General features: G+C 43.9%; 1 protein-coding gene across 1 annotated transcript in view; it reads right to left on the bottom strand.

Annotated features, from left to right (window-relative positions):
* LOC137365864 (histone H2B 1/2-like) overlaps positions 1-16,233 on the bottom strand; it is a 70,470-nt gene extending 54,237 nt beyond the window's left edge. The window contains exon 1 of the mRNA XM_068028107.1: positions 16,087-16,233. Within this exon, the coding sequence (XP_067884208.1) occupies positions 16,087-16,233 (147 nt within the window). The remainder of the gene's footprint in view (positions 1-16,086) is intronic.
* Between the last annotated feature and the right edge of the window lie 2,022 nt (positions 16,234-18,255).

Genomic DNA, 18,255 nt, shown 5'->3' with positions numbered 1-18,255 from the left:
TAAAGTTAACATTCCGGTGGTCGGGTAAGGCTCGGGTGGGTTTGGGCATGGGAATAAATGGAGATACTCGGGCCGGGTCGGGCTTGGGTCCAATGTGGTTCTGTCGGGTTCGGGTCGGGTATTTTTTCCTGACCTGAGCAGGCCTTTACCGCTCTGTCAGTTCAGTGCCTTATTTAAACTATTACTTGGAGTTCTGTTTTACAGGGTCTCGGCTGTTTAAGTGTTTCCCAGACCCACTACTCTGATTAATCAGACATTTTGCTGCTAACTGCTGCTGCTACAATTGAAATGTAAAAAAGAATTTCCAGTGACCTGCAACCAATGGACAAATACATTTCAGAAAGTGAAAGCTCATTCACCAATCCACAAATATGTCTTTCTGCTTATATTTTTCAACAACTCCTTCTCTCCACTATGGGAACTATACAATCACTCCAGTTATTTGAAAGTTAGTATAAGATGTTCCAGTTCATCAATTTTAAAACTGCAGCAGGTATTTTCCAGAAAACTTCTCTGTTGGAACCTCAGTCCCATTTAGATTGAAAGTGGACAATTAATGTTTTTACTTGTTCATTGTGGACAGGTGTCTGACTTCGAATAAATCTCATTAACTTTCAATGAGGTGGCAGTATTTCTGTGCTCCCATTTTACACAGTCTGTCCTGTTCATGCACCATGTTTTTATTCTCCTCTCCCATTCTCCACAGGATACAGATTGCAAGCATCATCAATCTAGCTGTTGAAAAGCATTGGAAGAATCTGGTCATACAGGTATTGAAACATTCATTATCTGCCATTTTACAAGTTGGTTGCTTTAAACACAGTACAATGTGCAATCATCTGAAAAGAGATTCTCTTCAATATCCAATACAAATTGAATTACAAACCTGACAGACAAACACAGGAGAACAAGTGACTAGTGAACACAAACCTCATGGTGCTCATTTTCAGATTTTTTGCAGTCACTTACAAAACAAGTGAAAGAATATTCCAGTGAAATGATTTGGAAAGTAGGTGTGACTTTTGTTGGTGCCTTTCTTTGCTCTGTTGGTGAAACTTTCTTGCACCTGACTCCTGTTCATGTCTCTGTTTCCTCTATTGAATGAGGAAGGAGGTATTTGATCAGAAATCAACTGGATTGTGCACCTTTGAGAGGGGATTTCAGCACCGTCAGGGCTGGAAACAGGAGTGAGTGAAAGACAATGTGTGGAGTTTGATTTTGTACAGAGGGAGAGCAAATCTAACAGGACTGTGAGATATTGGCCTGGATTTTGCAGCCCAATAGTGGTGAACTCTGAGACTTTCACTGCTATTGAGGGTCTGAACAGCACTGCAACTGCCAGTACATGCACACACTAACACCAGCATCTGGAAGTTGTGGTGGTGAGAAATGTGCTTAGAAGGAGCCTCTGATCATAATCGCACCAGCCCACTCTTTAAAGTGACAGGGACCTGTAGTTCAGCAATTTGGGCTCATTGCCCACAACGTACCCTGATTTTTACCTGGGTTGGATTAGAGCCGGTACCAACAGGCTCAGGGGTGCTCGGGAAGGACTTTTCTGTTGACACAACAGCTCCACTATTCCAGGAAGACACCGGCAGCAGCAGGGGTCAACTTTCAGAGGGAGTTCAGACATTTTAAATGTTGTATTTTGTTTCTTAATTGTATGTCACTTTTTAGCAAGGCCTTATCAGAGTTCTTAAATTTACATCTGACTTTTTATTAACAGGATTGAAGTGCTTTTAAAAGATCTCTAAATATATATGACTTTTTATCGAGATTTACCTGGCTTCTTTGTAAAGACTCGAGTAAGATTGAAATGACTTTTAAAAACTACATCTTATCCTTTAAAATCCTGCTTACATGTAGATGACATTGGAAGATGGCTTCAGAATAACTTAGACTATCTTTCTAACAGGTACTGCAACAGCTTCAGTCCTACTTTCTGCAAAAGCTGGTGAATTACAAAGAAACAATGTATTGAGCATTTTATAAACTGTTGATGCAGATGGGATTCAAATTCATACATGTAAAACAGAAGGAATTAACAATCCATCATCTTAACCTCTCAAACACTTCATCACCCAGCTTTGTGCCAGCAACCCATCACATGTCTTTTTTGCCTCTATGGAAATTTGGGCAGGATGGTCACCTTCAGCTCAGATCCTGACTGTGCATCCAGATGTGCAATGATGGAAATGTAGCTTCTTTTAGTAAATGACATTTCCATCACATCAGGTCATGGCCTGTTGGGAATGGAGTGGTGTGAAACATTTCCAGACCATGTCCAACACGTTTCTACTCAGTGTGAAAACCCACCACGGAAAGAGTGGAACATACAATCATTTGATCACATCATGATTAACATCACTCAGACACCTGAACCATGAGGTCACTGACGAAGTCATGATTACTTCGAATTTCTCATGAAATGACAACTGAACTAACTGACTGGAAGAATTGCTTTAACTCCACATGATCAGAGAGGGACAGCCTCAGACCGACTTGGCAGATGAATATTGATTGAATAATTTCTGTGTGAGGAATGTTCCAGCATCATAAACCAGGGGAACGTGCTGACTGAGCTGTGTCGTCATCTCTTCTGGGCAGTCGGACAGTTCACCCTTCATTCTGCTCTGATTCACTTTCCCAAAGCGGATCTACAGATTCTCAAATCTGGAGACGGGGTTTTCTTATTTTGTTCCTTTTGATTTTCTTGCTCCTGAATGATAATATATTCTAAACCTCGGATCAACCCTCCCCTTTGCGTCGTGTTATAGTCTTGGTGAAAAGAGACACAAAATGGCACAAACACTCTGAAACATACAACACGGTCACACTTACCTTCAGTGAGATTAATGTTGAGCTGTTTTCCAGGTTAAATGCAACTGCAAACACATTGCTCTCAAAGAAATTGTAGGGGATTGAGTTGCCGTTGTCATATTAGCACTGGACATCTGTACGAGCAGGAACAGCCATTTCAAACTCACATCCTTCACAAAGGCAACCACTGAGCTGTTTTCTTTTGTGAATGAAATTCATAAGAAAAGTTAAAGTTCACAAGAAAATGGATGCAAATGATTGATAGCTAAACTTTTGAAGCAATGATATGAATCCAAGATTTTCTGATTCTAAGACAAACACTCGAACCAATTAAGCTACCGAGCCAGATCACAAGTGCTGTGACAACTAAGGGCAGAGGAAGGCACTCTTTATTCTCATCCCACTTCTCCACAGGTCACAACATCTATGTGAGCTTTTCCCACATACTGATACAGTCAATCATGTACTCTATTTTTCCCAGAATAGAAGACACTGACCAGGTTTCTTTAATGAACAACAAAATTATCCATTTATTGTCAAACAAGTTTTAACTAGTCATGAAGTAAAGCATAACCACACAGGTGGAAATTTTAAAAGTTCCTTTTTCACCTTTACCAACTTTTAAAGTCCTTTTTTTTTATCTTCGAGCCACATGCACACACACACACACCGGATAGCTGAAAAAATAAAAGGGATTTTTTTAAAAATTCAGCACTCCGTTACAGACAAAAACAACCTCTTGGGCTGTTTATTTGCTCATTTTTGAAGAAATCATCAGATGAGATATGTTGCTCCAAAACTGGAATGCAGTCTAACTTCCGAGTATACGTAGACAGGTCACTAGGGTATTTTAGAACAGTTCTTTTCAGAAGGCATTGAGAATTAATTTTAGCAGGCCTTCTTCAAAGACATGCGACAAGATGAATTAACTCAGTGGACTTCTCAGGGTCTTTTAAGGATTTTCTGGAAAACAAACTGGGTTGTGGTCTTCTCTCCTTCCTTGACGATTCTTCAGGCTAACTTTATCAGCTGTTCACTCCAGCAGGTAAAACACACTGACTGCTACAACCAAAGGTTGTGAGTTTTCTGCCGTCTTAGGTTTGCGCTGCTGCTGCCAAGCTTGTCCAATCAAGGGGCATGACTGACTTCTCTGTCCACATTTCTCCCTGTTACCAGGGTTTCTGTTCTATACTTAACTTGAATCATGTGACAACCAGTAAACATAGTTGCCAAATTGGTTCTTTTGGTGCCCTCTTGAAAAAGAACTGGTCCTACACTTATTCAGTTTGATTATGACTTCTTCAAAAAATATTTTAACAAAAGAAACAGAATCCCTTCCATAACATCATGTACTTTCCCTGAGCTACAGGTTATCGCAAGTCTCTCTGGCAGTGTTTATTTTAGGTGATTTTGTACTCAGGTTCTTTTGGAATCCATGTGTTTGCAGATCTTTGTGAGTGAGAGATGTGGTAATATGTTTAAAAGATTTCCCTGTAAATTATTCATATCTCCATCTTTCCCCGAACTTTGTACAAACACATTAATATGGGAATCACACACATCAGGCCGTCAAACCTGTCCGCTAAACATTGAAAGGTGACAGTGTTTATTGTGACGGGGTTCCATTTATGAAGACACATCTTGATGATTCACACATGTAAAAATTTGTATATTATGTTCATGACATAATGACATAAATAAACATTTCCTTGCACTTGCCACGCTTGTTGAACATTTTCTCTGCTGATGCCCCCTGAATATATTCGAGAACATGGTGACGAGGTTGAGATTAAAGTCTGTAAATATAGGCAGAAAACAGCAGCAGGGACTGCAGTGAACAAGATTTACATGACATATTTGTGCTTATATTGGTGGGTGAAATAAGATAGAAAACACACAAAATCCTACATTTGAGCTCGCGTAAAAGATTGCTCTGTCTATGGAGATAGCATCAAAGAATGCTCAGGAATTTTGTCCAATGCCAGTGACCGTAACACAATTCAGGGGAACTTAAAAAAAAATGGTAAAATGGGCTTTCACATAACAGATGAAATTTTACACAGAGAAGTGTGAAGTGATACAATTTGGAAGGAAGAATGCCATATAAATGAAAGGTTACAATTCTAAACTGGGTGCAGGAGCAGAGAGACAATGTACACCAATGTTAGAAGGATTGAAAAGGTTGCTTAGAGCAAACAGGACACTTGGCTTTATTAATAGAGGCACAGAGTAAAAACATGTAAGTTATGCTAAACCTTTATAAAATACTGGGAATGAATGGCCTCTGACTGTACCTCCACAGAAAGCTTCCATTCCAGGTTTACACACACTCGTCAGGATCACTCTACACAGATCCTGCCACTCCAGGCTCGGACACCCACTTCAGGATCACTCTCCACAGATCCCGCCGCTCCAGGCTCGGACACCCACTTCAGGATCACTCTCCACAGATCCCGCCATTCCAGGTTCGGACACCCACTTCAGGATCACTCTCCAAAGATCCCAGCACTAGGGGCTTGGAGACCCTCTTCAGAGATCCTAAATCTCCAGACACGGACATCCTTTGAGGACCACTCTCCACAGATTCTGCCCTCCAGGCTCAGACACCCTCTTCAGAATCACTCTCCATACATCCCGCCGATCCACGCACGGATATCTCCCTCAGGATCAGATCAAAGAATGTTGCTTGTCACTTATCAGCTCAAGCCTGAATGTTGTTCAGGTCTTGCTGCTTGCAGGCACAGACTGCTTCAGTATCTGAGGAGTTGGAATCATCAGCGAACATTCCCACTTCTCACTTATGTTGAAGAGAAAGCCATCAATGAAACAGCTGAGGATGTTTGGGCCTAGGACACTGCCCTGAGAAACTAGGTATCCAGTCATGAATGGTGGTCGACAATTAAATAACGAACCAGATGAGGAGGCTCCAAAAACATCCCTATCCTCAATGTTGGTGGAGCCGAGCACGTCAGTGCAAAAGATAAAGCTGAAGCATTTGAAACCATCTTCAGTCAGAAATTGCTCAGTGGATGATTCAACTTGGCCTCTTGAGTTCCCCAGCATCACAGCTTCCAGTTTTCAGCCAATTTGCTTCACTCCACATAATGGCAAGAAACAGCTGCAGGCACTCGATACAGCAAAGACTATGGGCCCGAACATCATTCCGGCTCTAGTACTGAAGACTTGTGCTCCAGAACTCGCTGCGCCCTCAGCCAAGCTGTTCCAGTAGAGCGACAACACAGTCATCTACTTGCTGCCCCATCAGTCTACTATCAATCATCAGCAAAGCGATGGAAGATGTCACCAACAGTGCGATCAAGCACCACACACTTAGCAATAATCTGATCATCGATGCTCAATTTAGGTTCTGCCAGGGTCTCTCAGCTCCAGGAAATAATTTGGCAGATAGAGGAGAATGTGGGAAAATGTGAGGTTATCGACTTTGGTAGGAAGAATAGAAAAGGAAAATATTATTTAAATTGTGAGAGATTGCAGAATGCTGCAGTGTAGAAGGATCTGGGTGTCCTCGTGCATGAATCACAAAAAGTTACCATGCAGGTACAGCAAATAATTAGGAAGGCAAATGGAATGTTACCCTTTATTGCAAGGGGGATGGGGTATAAAAGTAGAGAAGTCTTGCGACAAATGTACATGGTGCTGGTGAAACCACACCTTGAGTACTGTGTACAGTATTGGTCTCCTTATTTAAGGAGGGATATACTTGCATTGGAGGCAGTTCAGAGAAGGTTCATTGGATTGATTCCTGTGATGAAGGTGTTGTCTTATGAGGAAAGTTGAGCAGGTTGGACCGATACTCATTGGAGTTGAGAAAAATGAAAGGAGAACGTATTGAGACATATAAGGTTCTGAGGGTGCTTGACAGGGTAGATGCTGAGAGGATGTTTCCTCTCGTGGTGGAATCTAGAACAAGGGGACATAGATTCAGATTTAGGGGTTTTTCATTTAAGAAGGAATTTCTTCTCTCAGAGGGTCATTAATCTTTGGAATTCTTTACCGCAGAGAAAAGTGGAGGCTGGGTCATTGAATGTCTTCAAGATTTTTATCTACAAGAGAGCCAAGGGTTATGTGGGCAGGCAAGAAAGTGGGGTTGAGGTCATGATCAGGTCAGCCATAATCCTACTGAATGGCGGAGCAAGCTCCAGGGGCCAAATGGCCTACTCCTGCTACTCGTTCTTCTGATCTTATGTTCGTATGATCTCATTGCAGCTTGGTCCAAACAGAGACGAAAGAGTGGAATTCCAGAGGAGAGGTGAGTGTGATTGCCCTTGAGTGAGTGTGGCATCAAGGATCCCCAGCAAAATTGAAGTCAATGGGAATCAGGGGGAAAACTCTCTACTTGCTGAAGTCATACCTCGCACAAAGCAAGATGTTGTGGTTCTTGGAGGCCAATCATCTCAGCCCAGGACATTGCCTCAGGAGTTTCTCAGGGTAGTGTCCTAGACCCAAACATCCTCAGCTGTTTCATTAATGACTTTCTCTTCAACGTAAGTCAAAAGTGGGAATGTTAGATGATGACTCACAACTCTTCAGATACTGAAGCAGTCTGTGCCTGCAAGCAGCAAGACCTGAACAACATTCAGGCTTGAGCTGATAAGTGACAAGCAACCTTCTGTCCACACAAGTGCCAAGCAGTGAACATCTCCAATGAGAGAGAAAAAAATCTACCTTTTGATATTCAGAAGCATTATCATCGTTAAATCCCCCACCATCAACATCTTGACCAGAAACGTAACTGGACCAGTCACATCTATGCTGTGGCTATAAGCGCAGGTCAGAGATTACGAATCATAAACCAGGGGAACGTGTTGACTGAGCTGTGTCTTCATCTCTTCTGGACAGTTCACCCTTCATTCTGCTCTGATTCACTTTCCCAAAGCGGATCTACAGATTCTCAAATCCAGAGACTGGGTTTTCTTATTTTGTTCCTTTTGATTTTTCTTGCTCCTGAATGATAATATATTCCAACCGCGGATCAAACTTGCCCTGTGTCCCAGTCTCGGTTAAAAGCGACAAATAACGGCACCAACATTCTGAAACATATAACACGGTCACATTCTGCTTCAGTGAGATTAATGCTGAGGCAGTTTCCGTGTCGAATGCGATTGTGAACAAATTTCTCTCAAGGAAATTGAGTGATCAAGTATTTGCACTGAATTTCTGTGCAAGAAGGGACAGTTTCAAACAACCATTCCCAAATCACTTCCTTCACAAAGGCAAAGACTGTGCTGTCTTAACGTGTGAATCAACTTCACAAACAAATTTGAACTCGAAGTTCAGGAGAAGACAGAGATGTGAATGATTGACAGTGTAATCTTTAAATCATAATTTTCCGTTTCTTCGTTGAAGTGAGGCTCAACCCTAAGCCACTAGAGATCGCAGAAAGCTACAAACTTGGATCCAGAAATCAGAAAAGTAGTGAAACAGTTGGTGAGTACATTGTGACACTGAAGAATTTATCACCACATTGCAACATTGGCACATTCTTAGACTGTACATTATGAGACAGATTTGTGCTTATACTGGTGGATGAGGAAAGATAATAAACACACAAAATCCCAATTTGAGCTCGTATGTAAGATTTCTCTTTCCACGGAGATAGCATCAAAGAATGCTCGAGAATCTGGTCCTATGCCAGTGACAGTAACACACTTCAGAGGAACTTAAACACACTGGTAAAATGGGCTTTCACACAACAGTTAAAATTTTACACAGAGAATTGTGAAGTGATACAGTTTGGGAGGAAGATTGGTGTGTTTTTGATCAAGGTTTGAAAAGGTTGCTAAGAGCAAACAGGACACTTGGCTTTATTAATAGAGGCATAGAGTAAAAGCAAATAAGTTATGCTAAACCTTTATAAAACACTGGGGCTGAATGGCCTACTCCTGCACCTCCACGGAAAGCTTCCACTCCAGGCTCGGACACCCTCTTCAGGATCACTCTCCATACATCCCGCCACTCCGCGCACGGATATCTCCTTCGGGATCATATCACAGCTCCACAGTCCTGCCACATCCAGTCGTGAATGGTGGTGGATAATTAAATAACTAACAAGATGAGGAGGCTCCAAAAACATTCACATCCTCAATGATGGTGGTGCTGAGCACGTCAGTGCAAAAGATGAAGCTGAAGCATTTGCAACCATCTTCAGTCAGAAATATTAAGTGGATTTGATCTGTGCTAATTTCAGCTCCTCATGCTCGCTGGTGCCTTGGTTCTCTGGTGCTAATTTCAGAGTAAATCATGCAGCTTGACAATTGGAGACAAAGAAAAAGACACAGGAGAGGTTGAAAGTGCCAAAACCTGGGATTGAACCAAGAACTGTTAAACTATTAGTACAGCACGAACTCAACAAAGCTATTTCAACAACACACTAAAGCCACCATTCTGTCACTGCTTTGGAAGACAATATATACATTGAAGTGTTTGTAAAAAGTTGCAGAACACAACATGTGAGTAATATTCCCCATTGTTTTCTCAGTACTGATGGATTGTGAAGGGGGACACAGCCAGAAGTCCCACTGTGCCACACTGACCCTGAGCTGTGAGTGAAATGAGATAAAGTTCAATCTTTAGCAGAGAGATTCTGGAGAGAGGTCAGAGTCCTGAATGAAGGAAAGACTTTCTGACACAATAAAAGCAAAATACTGCAGGTGCTGGAAATCTGAAATATAAACAAAAAGTGCTGGAAATACTCAATAGCTCTGGCAGCATCTGTGGTGAGAGAAACGGAGTTAACATTTCTGGTCTGTGACCTTTCATCAGAACTGACACAGGTTAGAAAAGAATTAGGTTTTAAACAAGTGAAGGGGAGGGGCATGTGGGAGAGAACAAAGGGGACGGTGTTTGATAGTGCAGAGGGCAGGAGAGATTAAATAACAAAGCTATCCTGGGACAAAGTGTGTTAATGCTTGTGGTTGCCTGACACCAGTCATGCTGTGATGTTACTGAACACAATGTTCAATCCACAAGGCTGTAGAGTGCCGAATCAAAAGGTCGGGTGCTGCACCTCGAGCTTGGGTTGATTTTCACTGGAACACTGGAGCAGGCCAAAGACAGAAATGTTGACATGAGAGCAGGGGGGAGTGTTGAAATGGCAAGCAACCAGAAGCTCAGGATCATGCTTTCGGCCTGAGCAGAGGTGTTCCACCTCATCTGCTTTTGGTCTCCCCAGTTTAGAGGAGCCCGCATTGTGAGCAGTGAATACAGTATACATAATTGAAAGAAGTACAAGTAAATCGCTGCTTCACCTAAAAGGAGTGTTTGGGGCTTTAGATAATGAGCAGAGAGGAGGGAAAAGGGCAGGTATTATATCTCCTGCGATTGCATGGGAAGGGGAAGAGGTGTTGGGGTAATGGAGGAGTGGTCCAGGGTGTCGTGGAAGGAACAATCCCTTTGGAATGCTGACAAGGGAGGGGAAGTTGCGTTTGGTGGTGGCATCACGCTGGAGGTGGCGGAAATGGTGGAGGATGATCCTTTGGATGTGTTTATGTTTAGAGATACAGCACTGAAACAGGCCCTTCGGCCCACATGGTCTGTGCCGACGATCAACCACCCATTTATACTAATTGTATACTCCTACCACATCCACACCTGTCCCTATATTTCCCTACGACCTACCTATACTTGGGGCAATTTATAATGGCCAATTTACCTACCAACCTGCAAGTCTTTTGGCTTGTGGGAGGAAACTGGAGCACCCGGAGGAAACCCGCACAGACACAGGGAGAACTTGCTAACTCCACACAGACAGTACCCAGAATTGAACGCGGGTTGCTGGAACTGTGAGGCTGCAGTGCTAACCACTGCGCCACGGTGCTGCTGTTGAGGCAGGTGGGGTGGAAAGTGAGGACAAGGGGATCCCTGTTGCAGTTCTGTGAGGGAAGGGAAGGGGGAGGGCAGAGGTTGAGGGTCTATTCAACTACACTGGGAGGGGGGCTGGGGGGGGGGAGTTGGAAATCTGGTGATGTTGTTGAATTTAATTTCAAACACCCCTTGAACTCTCTGCCGATGAAGTCTGAAAAAGGGAAGAACAACCACACAACAAGGGTCTCAAATCCAAGACCCTGAGATTAAAAGTCTCATGCTCTACCAACTGAGCTAACAAGGCCTGATACAGTACTTCTACATTGTCTGTTATTGGACGGATGCAGCTGTTGGCTCCACCCCAAGGGCGGGAGTTTGTTCCACCAACTATGAAGCAGCTTCCTATCAATTCCCAAAATTAACAGTAAATCCACTTACAGAAGCCCCAAAGTGTGATATATTCCTCTCACTCATCGATAATAAAACTTATAAATCTTTTTACCTTGCAAATGCTGCCATCTATTTTGTCAGTATTTATTTCTCTCTCCTTTTTATTTAGTTCATGCATTCCTTTGGAATTTTTTCCAATTATATCTGAGGGAAGAAATGAACAGATCTGGCAACTCAAAACTGGGCATCCATGAGGCACTGTGGGCCATCTGCAGCAGCAGAATTGTATTTAAACACAATATGTGACCTCATAGCCTGACATATCCCTCACTCTACCATTACCATCAAGCCAAGGGAGCAATAGTGGTTCAATGAAGTGTGCAGGAGGGCATGTCAGGAGCAGCACCAAGCAGACCTAAAAATGAGGTGTCAACCTGGTGAAGCTACAACACAGGACTACTTGCATGTCATATAGCGGAAGCAGCATGCAATAGACAGAGCTGAGTGATCTCACAACCAACAGATCACATCAAAGCTCTGCAGTCTTGCCATATCCAGTCCTGAATGGTGGTGGATAATTAAACAATCAACAGGAGGTTCCACAAACATCCCCATCCTGCATGATAGGGGAGACCAGCATATCAGTGCAAAATACAAGGTTGAATAATTTGCAACCATCTTCAGACAGAGGTATTAACTAAATGATGCATCTCGACCTCCTCCTGAGGTCCCCAGCATGACTTATGCTCCAGAACTAGCCGCGCCACTAGCCACGCTGTTCCAGTCCAGCTACAACACTGGCATCTACCCAGCAACGTGGAAAATTACCCAGGTATGTCCTGCAAACAAAAAGCAGGACAAATCCAACCCTGTCAATTACTGCCCCATCAGCCTCCTCTTGATCATCAGTAAAGTGATGGAAGGTGTCATTGACAGTGCTATCAAGCAGCACTTACACAGCAGTAACCTGCTCATCAATGCTCATTTTGGGTTCTGCCAGAGCCACTTGGTTCCTGACCTCGTTGCAACCTTGACCCAAATTTGGACAAAAGAGCTGAACTCAAGAGGTGAGGTGAGGAGACAGTGACTGCTCTTGCCAAGGACATCAAGGAGCCCTTGCAAAATTGAAGTCAATGGCCACCAGGGAGAAAACTCTCCACTAGAATTCTTTGAGGAAGTGACAAAGTTGATTGATGAGGGAAGGGCTGTAGATGTCATATACATGGACTTCAGTAAGGCGTTTGATAAGGTTCCCCATGGTAGGCTGATGGAGAAAGTGAAGTCGCATTGGGTCCAGGGTGTACTAGCTAGATGGATAAAGAACTGGCTGGACAACAGGAGACAGAGAATAGCAGTGGAAGGGAGTTTCTCAAAATGGAGACGTGTTCCACAGGGATCCGTGCTGGGACCACTGTTGTTTGTGATATTCATAAATGATTTGGAGGAAAGTATAGGTGGTCTGATTAGCAAGTTTGCAGACGACACTAAGATTGGTGGAGTAGCAGATCGTGAAGGGGACTGTCAGAGAATACAGCAGAATATAGATAGATTGGAGAGTTGGGCAGAGAAATGGCAGATGGAGTTCAATCAGGGTAAATGCGAGGTGATGCATTTTGGAAGATCCAATTCAAGATTGAACTATACAGTAAATGGAAAAGTCCTGGGGAAAATTGATGTGCAGAGAGATTTGGGTGTTCAGGTCCATTGTCCCCTGAAGGTGGCAACGCAGGTCAATAGAGTGGTCAAGAAGGCATACAGCATGCTTTCCTTCATCGGACGGGGTATTGAGTACAAGAGTTGGCAGGTCATGTTACAGTTGTATGGGACTTTGGTTCGGCTACATTTGGAATACTGCATGCAGTTCTGGTCGCCACATTACCAAGAGGATGTGGATGCTTTGGAGAGGGTGCAGAGGAGGTTCACCAGGATGTTGCCTGGTATGGAGGGTGCTAGCTATGAAGAGAGGTTGAGTAGATTAGGGTTATTTTCATTAGAAAGGCGGAGGTTGAGGGGGGACCTGATTGAGGTGTACAAAATCATGAGAGTTATAGACAGGGTGGATAGCAAGAAGCTTTTTCCCAGAGTGGGGGATTCAAATACTAGGGGTCACGAGTTCAAAGTGAGAGGGGAAACGTTTAGGGGGATATGCGTGGAAAGATCTTTACGCAGAGGGTGGTGGGTGCCTGGAACGCGTTGCCAGCGGAGGTGGTAGACGCGGGCACGATAGCGTCTTTTAAGATGTATCTAGACAGATCCATGAATGGGCAGGAAGCAAAGAGATGCAGACCCTTAGAAAATAGGCGACATGTTTAGGTAGAGGATCTGGATCGGCACAGGCTTGGAGGGCCGAAGGGCCTGTTCCTGTGCTGTAATTTTTGTTCTTTGTTCTTTAGTTGGAGTCATACCTAGCGCAAAGGAATATGGTGATAGTTGTGGGTGGCCAATCATCTCAGTCCCAGAACAGCACTCAGGAGTTCCTCAGGGTAGTGTCCTAGGCCCCAACCATCTTCCGTTGCTTCATCAATGACCTTCCCTCTATCATAAGGTCAGAAGTGGGGATGTTCGCTGATGATTCCAAAATGTTCAGTAGCATTAGCAACTCCTCAGCTACTGAAGCAGTCCGTGTCCACATGTAGAGAGACCTGGACAACATTGGGCTTGGGCTGATAAGTGACAAGGAACATTCAACCCACAAAAGTGCCAGGCAATGAATATCTCCAACAAGAGAGAATCTAACCATCTCCCCTTGACATTCAATGGCATTACCATTGCTGAATCCCTCACTATCAACATTCTGGGGGTTACCATTGAGCAGGAACTGAATTGGATCAGCCATATAAATACCGCAGCTACAAGAGCAGGTCAGAGGCTGGGAATTCTGCTGTGAATCATTCACCTCCTGTCCACCATCTACAAGGCACAAGTCAGGAGCGTGATGGAATACTCCCCATTTGCCTGGATGAGTGCAGCTCCAACAACACTCAAGAAGCTCAACATCATCCAGGACAAAGCAGCTCGCTTGATCAGCACCCCATCCACCACCTTAAATATTCACTCCCTCCACCACCAGTGAACAGTGGTGGCAGTGCGTACCATCTAGAAGATGCACTGCAATAACTTACCAAGCCTCCTTCGACAGCACCTTCCAAACCCATGACCTCGACCACCTAGAAGGACATTGGATGCATAGGAACACCACCATCTGCCAGTTCCCGTCCAAGCTACACACCATCCTGACTGGGAACTATATCACCGTTCCTTCACTGTTACTGGATCAAAATCCTGGAACTCCCTTCCGAACAGCACTGTGGATTTACCTACACCACATGGACTGCAACAGCTCAAAAAGGCAGCTCACCACAACCTTCTCAAGGGAAGTTAGGAATGGGCAATAAATGCTGGCGTTGCCAGCGATGCCCACATTCCGTGAAAGAATAAAAAAGAGATTTGCCACAATGGTAGCAGGGTGAGGGACTTCAGTGATGTGGAGAGATTGGAGAAGCTGGGGTTGTTCTCCTTGCGGCAGAGAAAATTCAGAAAAGATTTGACACATTTGTTCAAAATCATGAAGTTCTTCAATAGTTTAAATAAGGAGAAACTGTTTCCAGTGGTAAAAGGGTCAGTAAGCAGAGGACACAGATAACAGGTGATTGGCAGAAGAACCAGAGGTGACATGAAGAACCATTTTTTACACAGCAATGTGTTGTGATAAAGAAAGAAAAGACTTGCATTTATATAGCACCTTTCAAGACCACTGAACATATCAAAGCACTTTGTAGACAATGAAATACTTTTGAAGTGTAATCACTGTTGTAATGTCAGAAATGCAGCAGCTGATATTCACAAACAGCAATGTGATAATGACCAACTGATCTGATTGAGGGGCAAATATTGATCACAACACCAGGGAGAATTGCTCTTCACTTGTTTGAAATTGCAGCATGGGATCTTTTACATTCACCCAAACATGCAGACCAGGTCTTGGTTTAACATCACACCTGAAAGGCAGCACCTTTAACACCCTCAGTGCTGCACTGGAGTGTCAGCTGTGAAATCTGAACCCAGAAGCTTGTGATTTCGAGGTGAGTGTGACCAACTGAGCCACAGCTTTTACCTGAGTCTCAATCCTTCTACCAACAGTTTCTCTCTATCGGGTCTGTCACGACCCCTCATGATTGTGAACACCTCTATCAAATCTCCTCTCTAAGGAGAACAACCCCAGCTTCTCCAATCTATCCACATAACTGAAATCCTAACCACACGTTGCAGAAAGGAATTTTTCCTCAAGTTCTTTCCAGTTTTGTGAGTCACATTAAATCTGTAACCTTCGGTTAGTGACCGTTCAGCAGTTAGAAACAGTTCCTCAGTATTTACTCTGCCTCAAACCTTCAAGGAAGCTCTGCAAAGTAACTGAAAATCAAGTTGTCAGAAGTGGGATTTAAACACATGCCTCCAGTGAAAGTTGCAACCTGAACAGAGAAGCTGAAACCGCTCAGTCACCTCAACTGTTCAGACCTTTTTAACCTCGTCATCACTTCTGTACTTTGAAAGGTTCACTCAAAGAACAAAGAACAAAGAAAATTACAGCACAGGAACAGGCCCTTCGGCCCTCCAAGCCTGCGCCAATCCAGATCCTCTATCTAAACATGTCGCCTATTTTCTAAGGGTCTGTATCTCTTTGCTTCCTGCCCATTCATGAATCTGTCCAGATAAATCTTAAAAGACGCTATCATGCCCGCGTCAACCACCTCCGCTGGCAATGCGTTCCAGGCACCCACCACCCTCTGCGTAAAGAACTTTCCATGCATATCCCCCCTAAACTTTTCCCCTCTCACTTTGAACTCGTGACAACTAGTAATTGAATCCCCCACTCTGGGAAAAAGCTTCTTGCTATCCACCCTGTCTATACCTCTCATGATTTTGTACACCTCAATCAGGTCCCCCCTCAACCTCCGTCTTTCTAATGAAAATAATCCTAATCTACTCAACCTCTCTTCATAGCTAGCGCCCTCCATACCAGGCAACATCCTGGGTGAACCTCCTCTGCACCCTCTCCAAAGCATCTACATCCTTTTGGTAATGTGGCGACCTGAACTGCACGCAGTATTGCAAATGTGGGCGAAACAAAGTCTTATACAACTGCAACATGACCTGCCAACCCTTGTACTCAATACCCCGTCCGATGAAGGAAAGCATGCCGTATGCATTCTTGACCACTCTATTGACCTGCGTTGCCACCTTCAGGGAACAATGGACCTGAACACCCAAATCTCACTGTACATCAATTTTCCCCAGGACTTTTCCATTTACTGCATAGTTCACTCTTGAATTGGATCTTCCAAAATGCATCACCTCGCATTTGCCCTGATTGAACTCCATCTGCCATTTCTCTGCCCAACTCTCCAATCTATCTATATTCTGCTGTATTCTCTGACTGTCCCCTTCACTATCTGCAGCTCCACCAATCTTAGTGTCGTCTGCAAACTTGCTGATCAGACCACCTATACTTTCCTCCAAATCATTTATGTATATCACAAACAACAGTGGTCCCAGCATGGATCCCTGTGGAACACCACTGGTCACACGTCTCCATTTTGAGAAACTCCCTTCTACTGCTATTCTCTGTCTCCTGTTGCCCAGCCAGTTCTTTATCCATCTAACTAGTACACCCTGGACCCCATGCGACTTCACGTTCTCCATCAGCCTACCATGGGGAACCTTATCAAACGCCTTACTGAAGTCCATGTATATGACATCTGCAGCCCTTCCCACATCAATCAACTTTGTCACTTCCTCAAAGAATTCTATTAAGTTGGTAAGACATGACCTTCCCTGCACAAAACCATGTTGCCTATCACTGATAAGCCCATTTTCTTCCAAATGGGAATAGATCCTATCCCTCAGTATCTTCTCCAGCAGCTTCCCTACCACTGACGTCAGGCTCACCGGTCTATAATTACCTGGATTTTCCCTGCTACCCTTCTTAAACAAGGGGACAACATTAGCAATTCTCCAGTCCTCCGGGACCTCACCCGTGTTTAAGGATGCTGCAAAGATATCTGTTAAGGCCTCAGCTATTTCCTCTCTCGCTTCCCTCAGAAACCTGGGATAGATCCCATCCGGACCTGGGGACTTGTCCACCTTAATGCCTTTTAGAATATCCAACACTTCCTCCCTCCTTATGCCGACTTGACCTAGAGTAATCAAACATCTGTCCCTAACCTCAACATCCGTCATGTCCCTCTCCTCGGTGAATACCGATGCAAAGTACTCGTTTAGAATCTCACCCATTTTCTCTGACTCCACGCATAACTTTCCTCCTTTGTCCTTGAGTGGGCCAATCCTTTCTCTTGCTCCTTATATATGAATAAAAGGCTTTGGGATTTTCCTTAACCCTGTTTGCTAAAGATATTTCATGACCCCTTTTAGCCCTCTTAATTCCTCGTTTCAGATTGGTCCTACATTCCCGATATTCTTTCAAAGCTTCGCCTTTCTTCAGCCTCCTAGACCTTATGTATGCTTCCTTTTTCCTCTTAGCTAGTTTCACAATTTCACCTGTCATCGGTGGTTCTCTAATCTTGCCATTTCTATCCCTCATTTTCACAGGAACATGTCTCTCCTGCACGCTAATCAACCTCTCTTTAAAAGCCTCCCACATATCAAATGTGGATTTACCTTCAAACAGCTGCTCCCAATCTACATTCCCCAGCTCCTGCCGAATTTTGGTATAGTTGGCCTTCCCCCAATTTAGCACTCTTCCTTTAGGACCACTCTCGTCTTTGTCCATGAGTATTCTAAATCTTACGGAATTGTGATCACCATTCCCAAAGTAGTCCCCAACTGAAACTTCAACCACCTGGCCGGGCTCATTCCCCAACACCAGGTCCAGTATGGCCCCTTCCCGAGTTGGACTATTTACATACTGCTCTAGAAAACCCTCCTGGATGCTCCTTACAAATTCTGTTCCATCTAGACCTCTAACACTATGTGAATCCCAGTCAATGTTGGGAAAATTAAAATCTCCTATCACCACCACCCTGTTGCTCCTACATCTTTCCATAATCTGTTTACATATTTGTACCTCTATCTCACGCTTGCTGTTGGGAGGCCTGTAGTGCAGCCCCAACATTGTTACCGCACCCTTCCTATTTCTGAGTTCTGCCCATCTTGCCTCACTGCTCGAGTCCTCCATAGTGCCCTCCTTCAGCACAGCTGTGA

The sequence above is a fragment of the Heterodontus francisci genome, unplaced genomic scaffold (assembly GCF_036365525.1).
Source record: "Heterodontus francisci isolate sHetFra1 unplaced genomic scaffold, sHetFra1.hap1 HAP1_SCAFFOLD_58, whole genome shotgun sequence".
In the NCBI taxonomy this organism is placed as follows: Eukaryota; Metazoa; Chordata; class Chondrichthyes; order Heterodontiformes; family Heterodontidae; genus Heterodontus; species Heterodontus francisci.
Note: the sequence above shows the minus strand (reverse complement) of the source record. Positions and strands in the feature narration are given on the sequence as shown.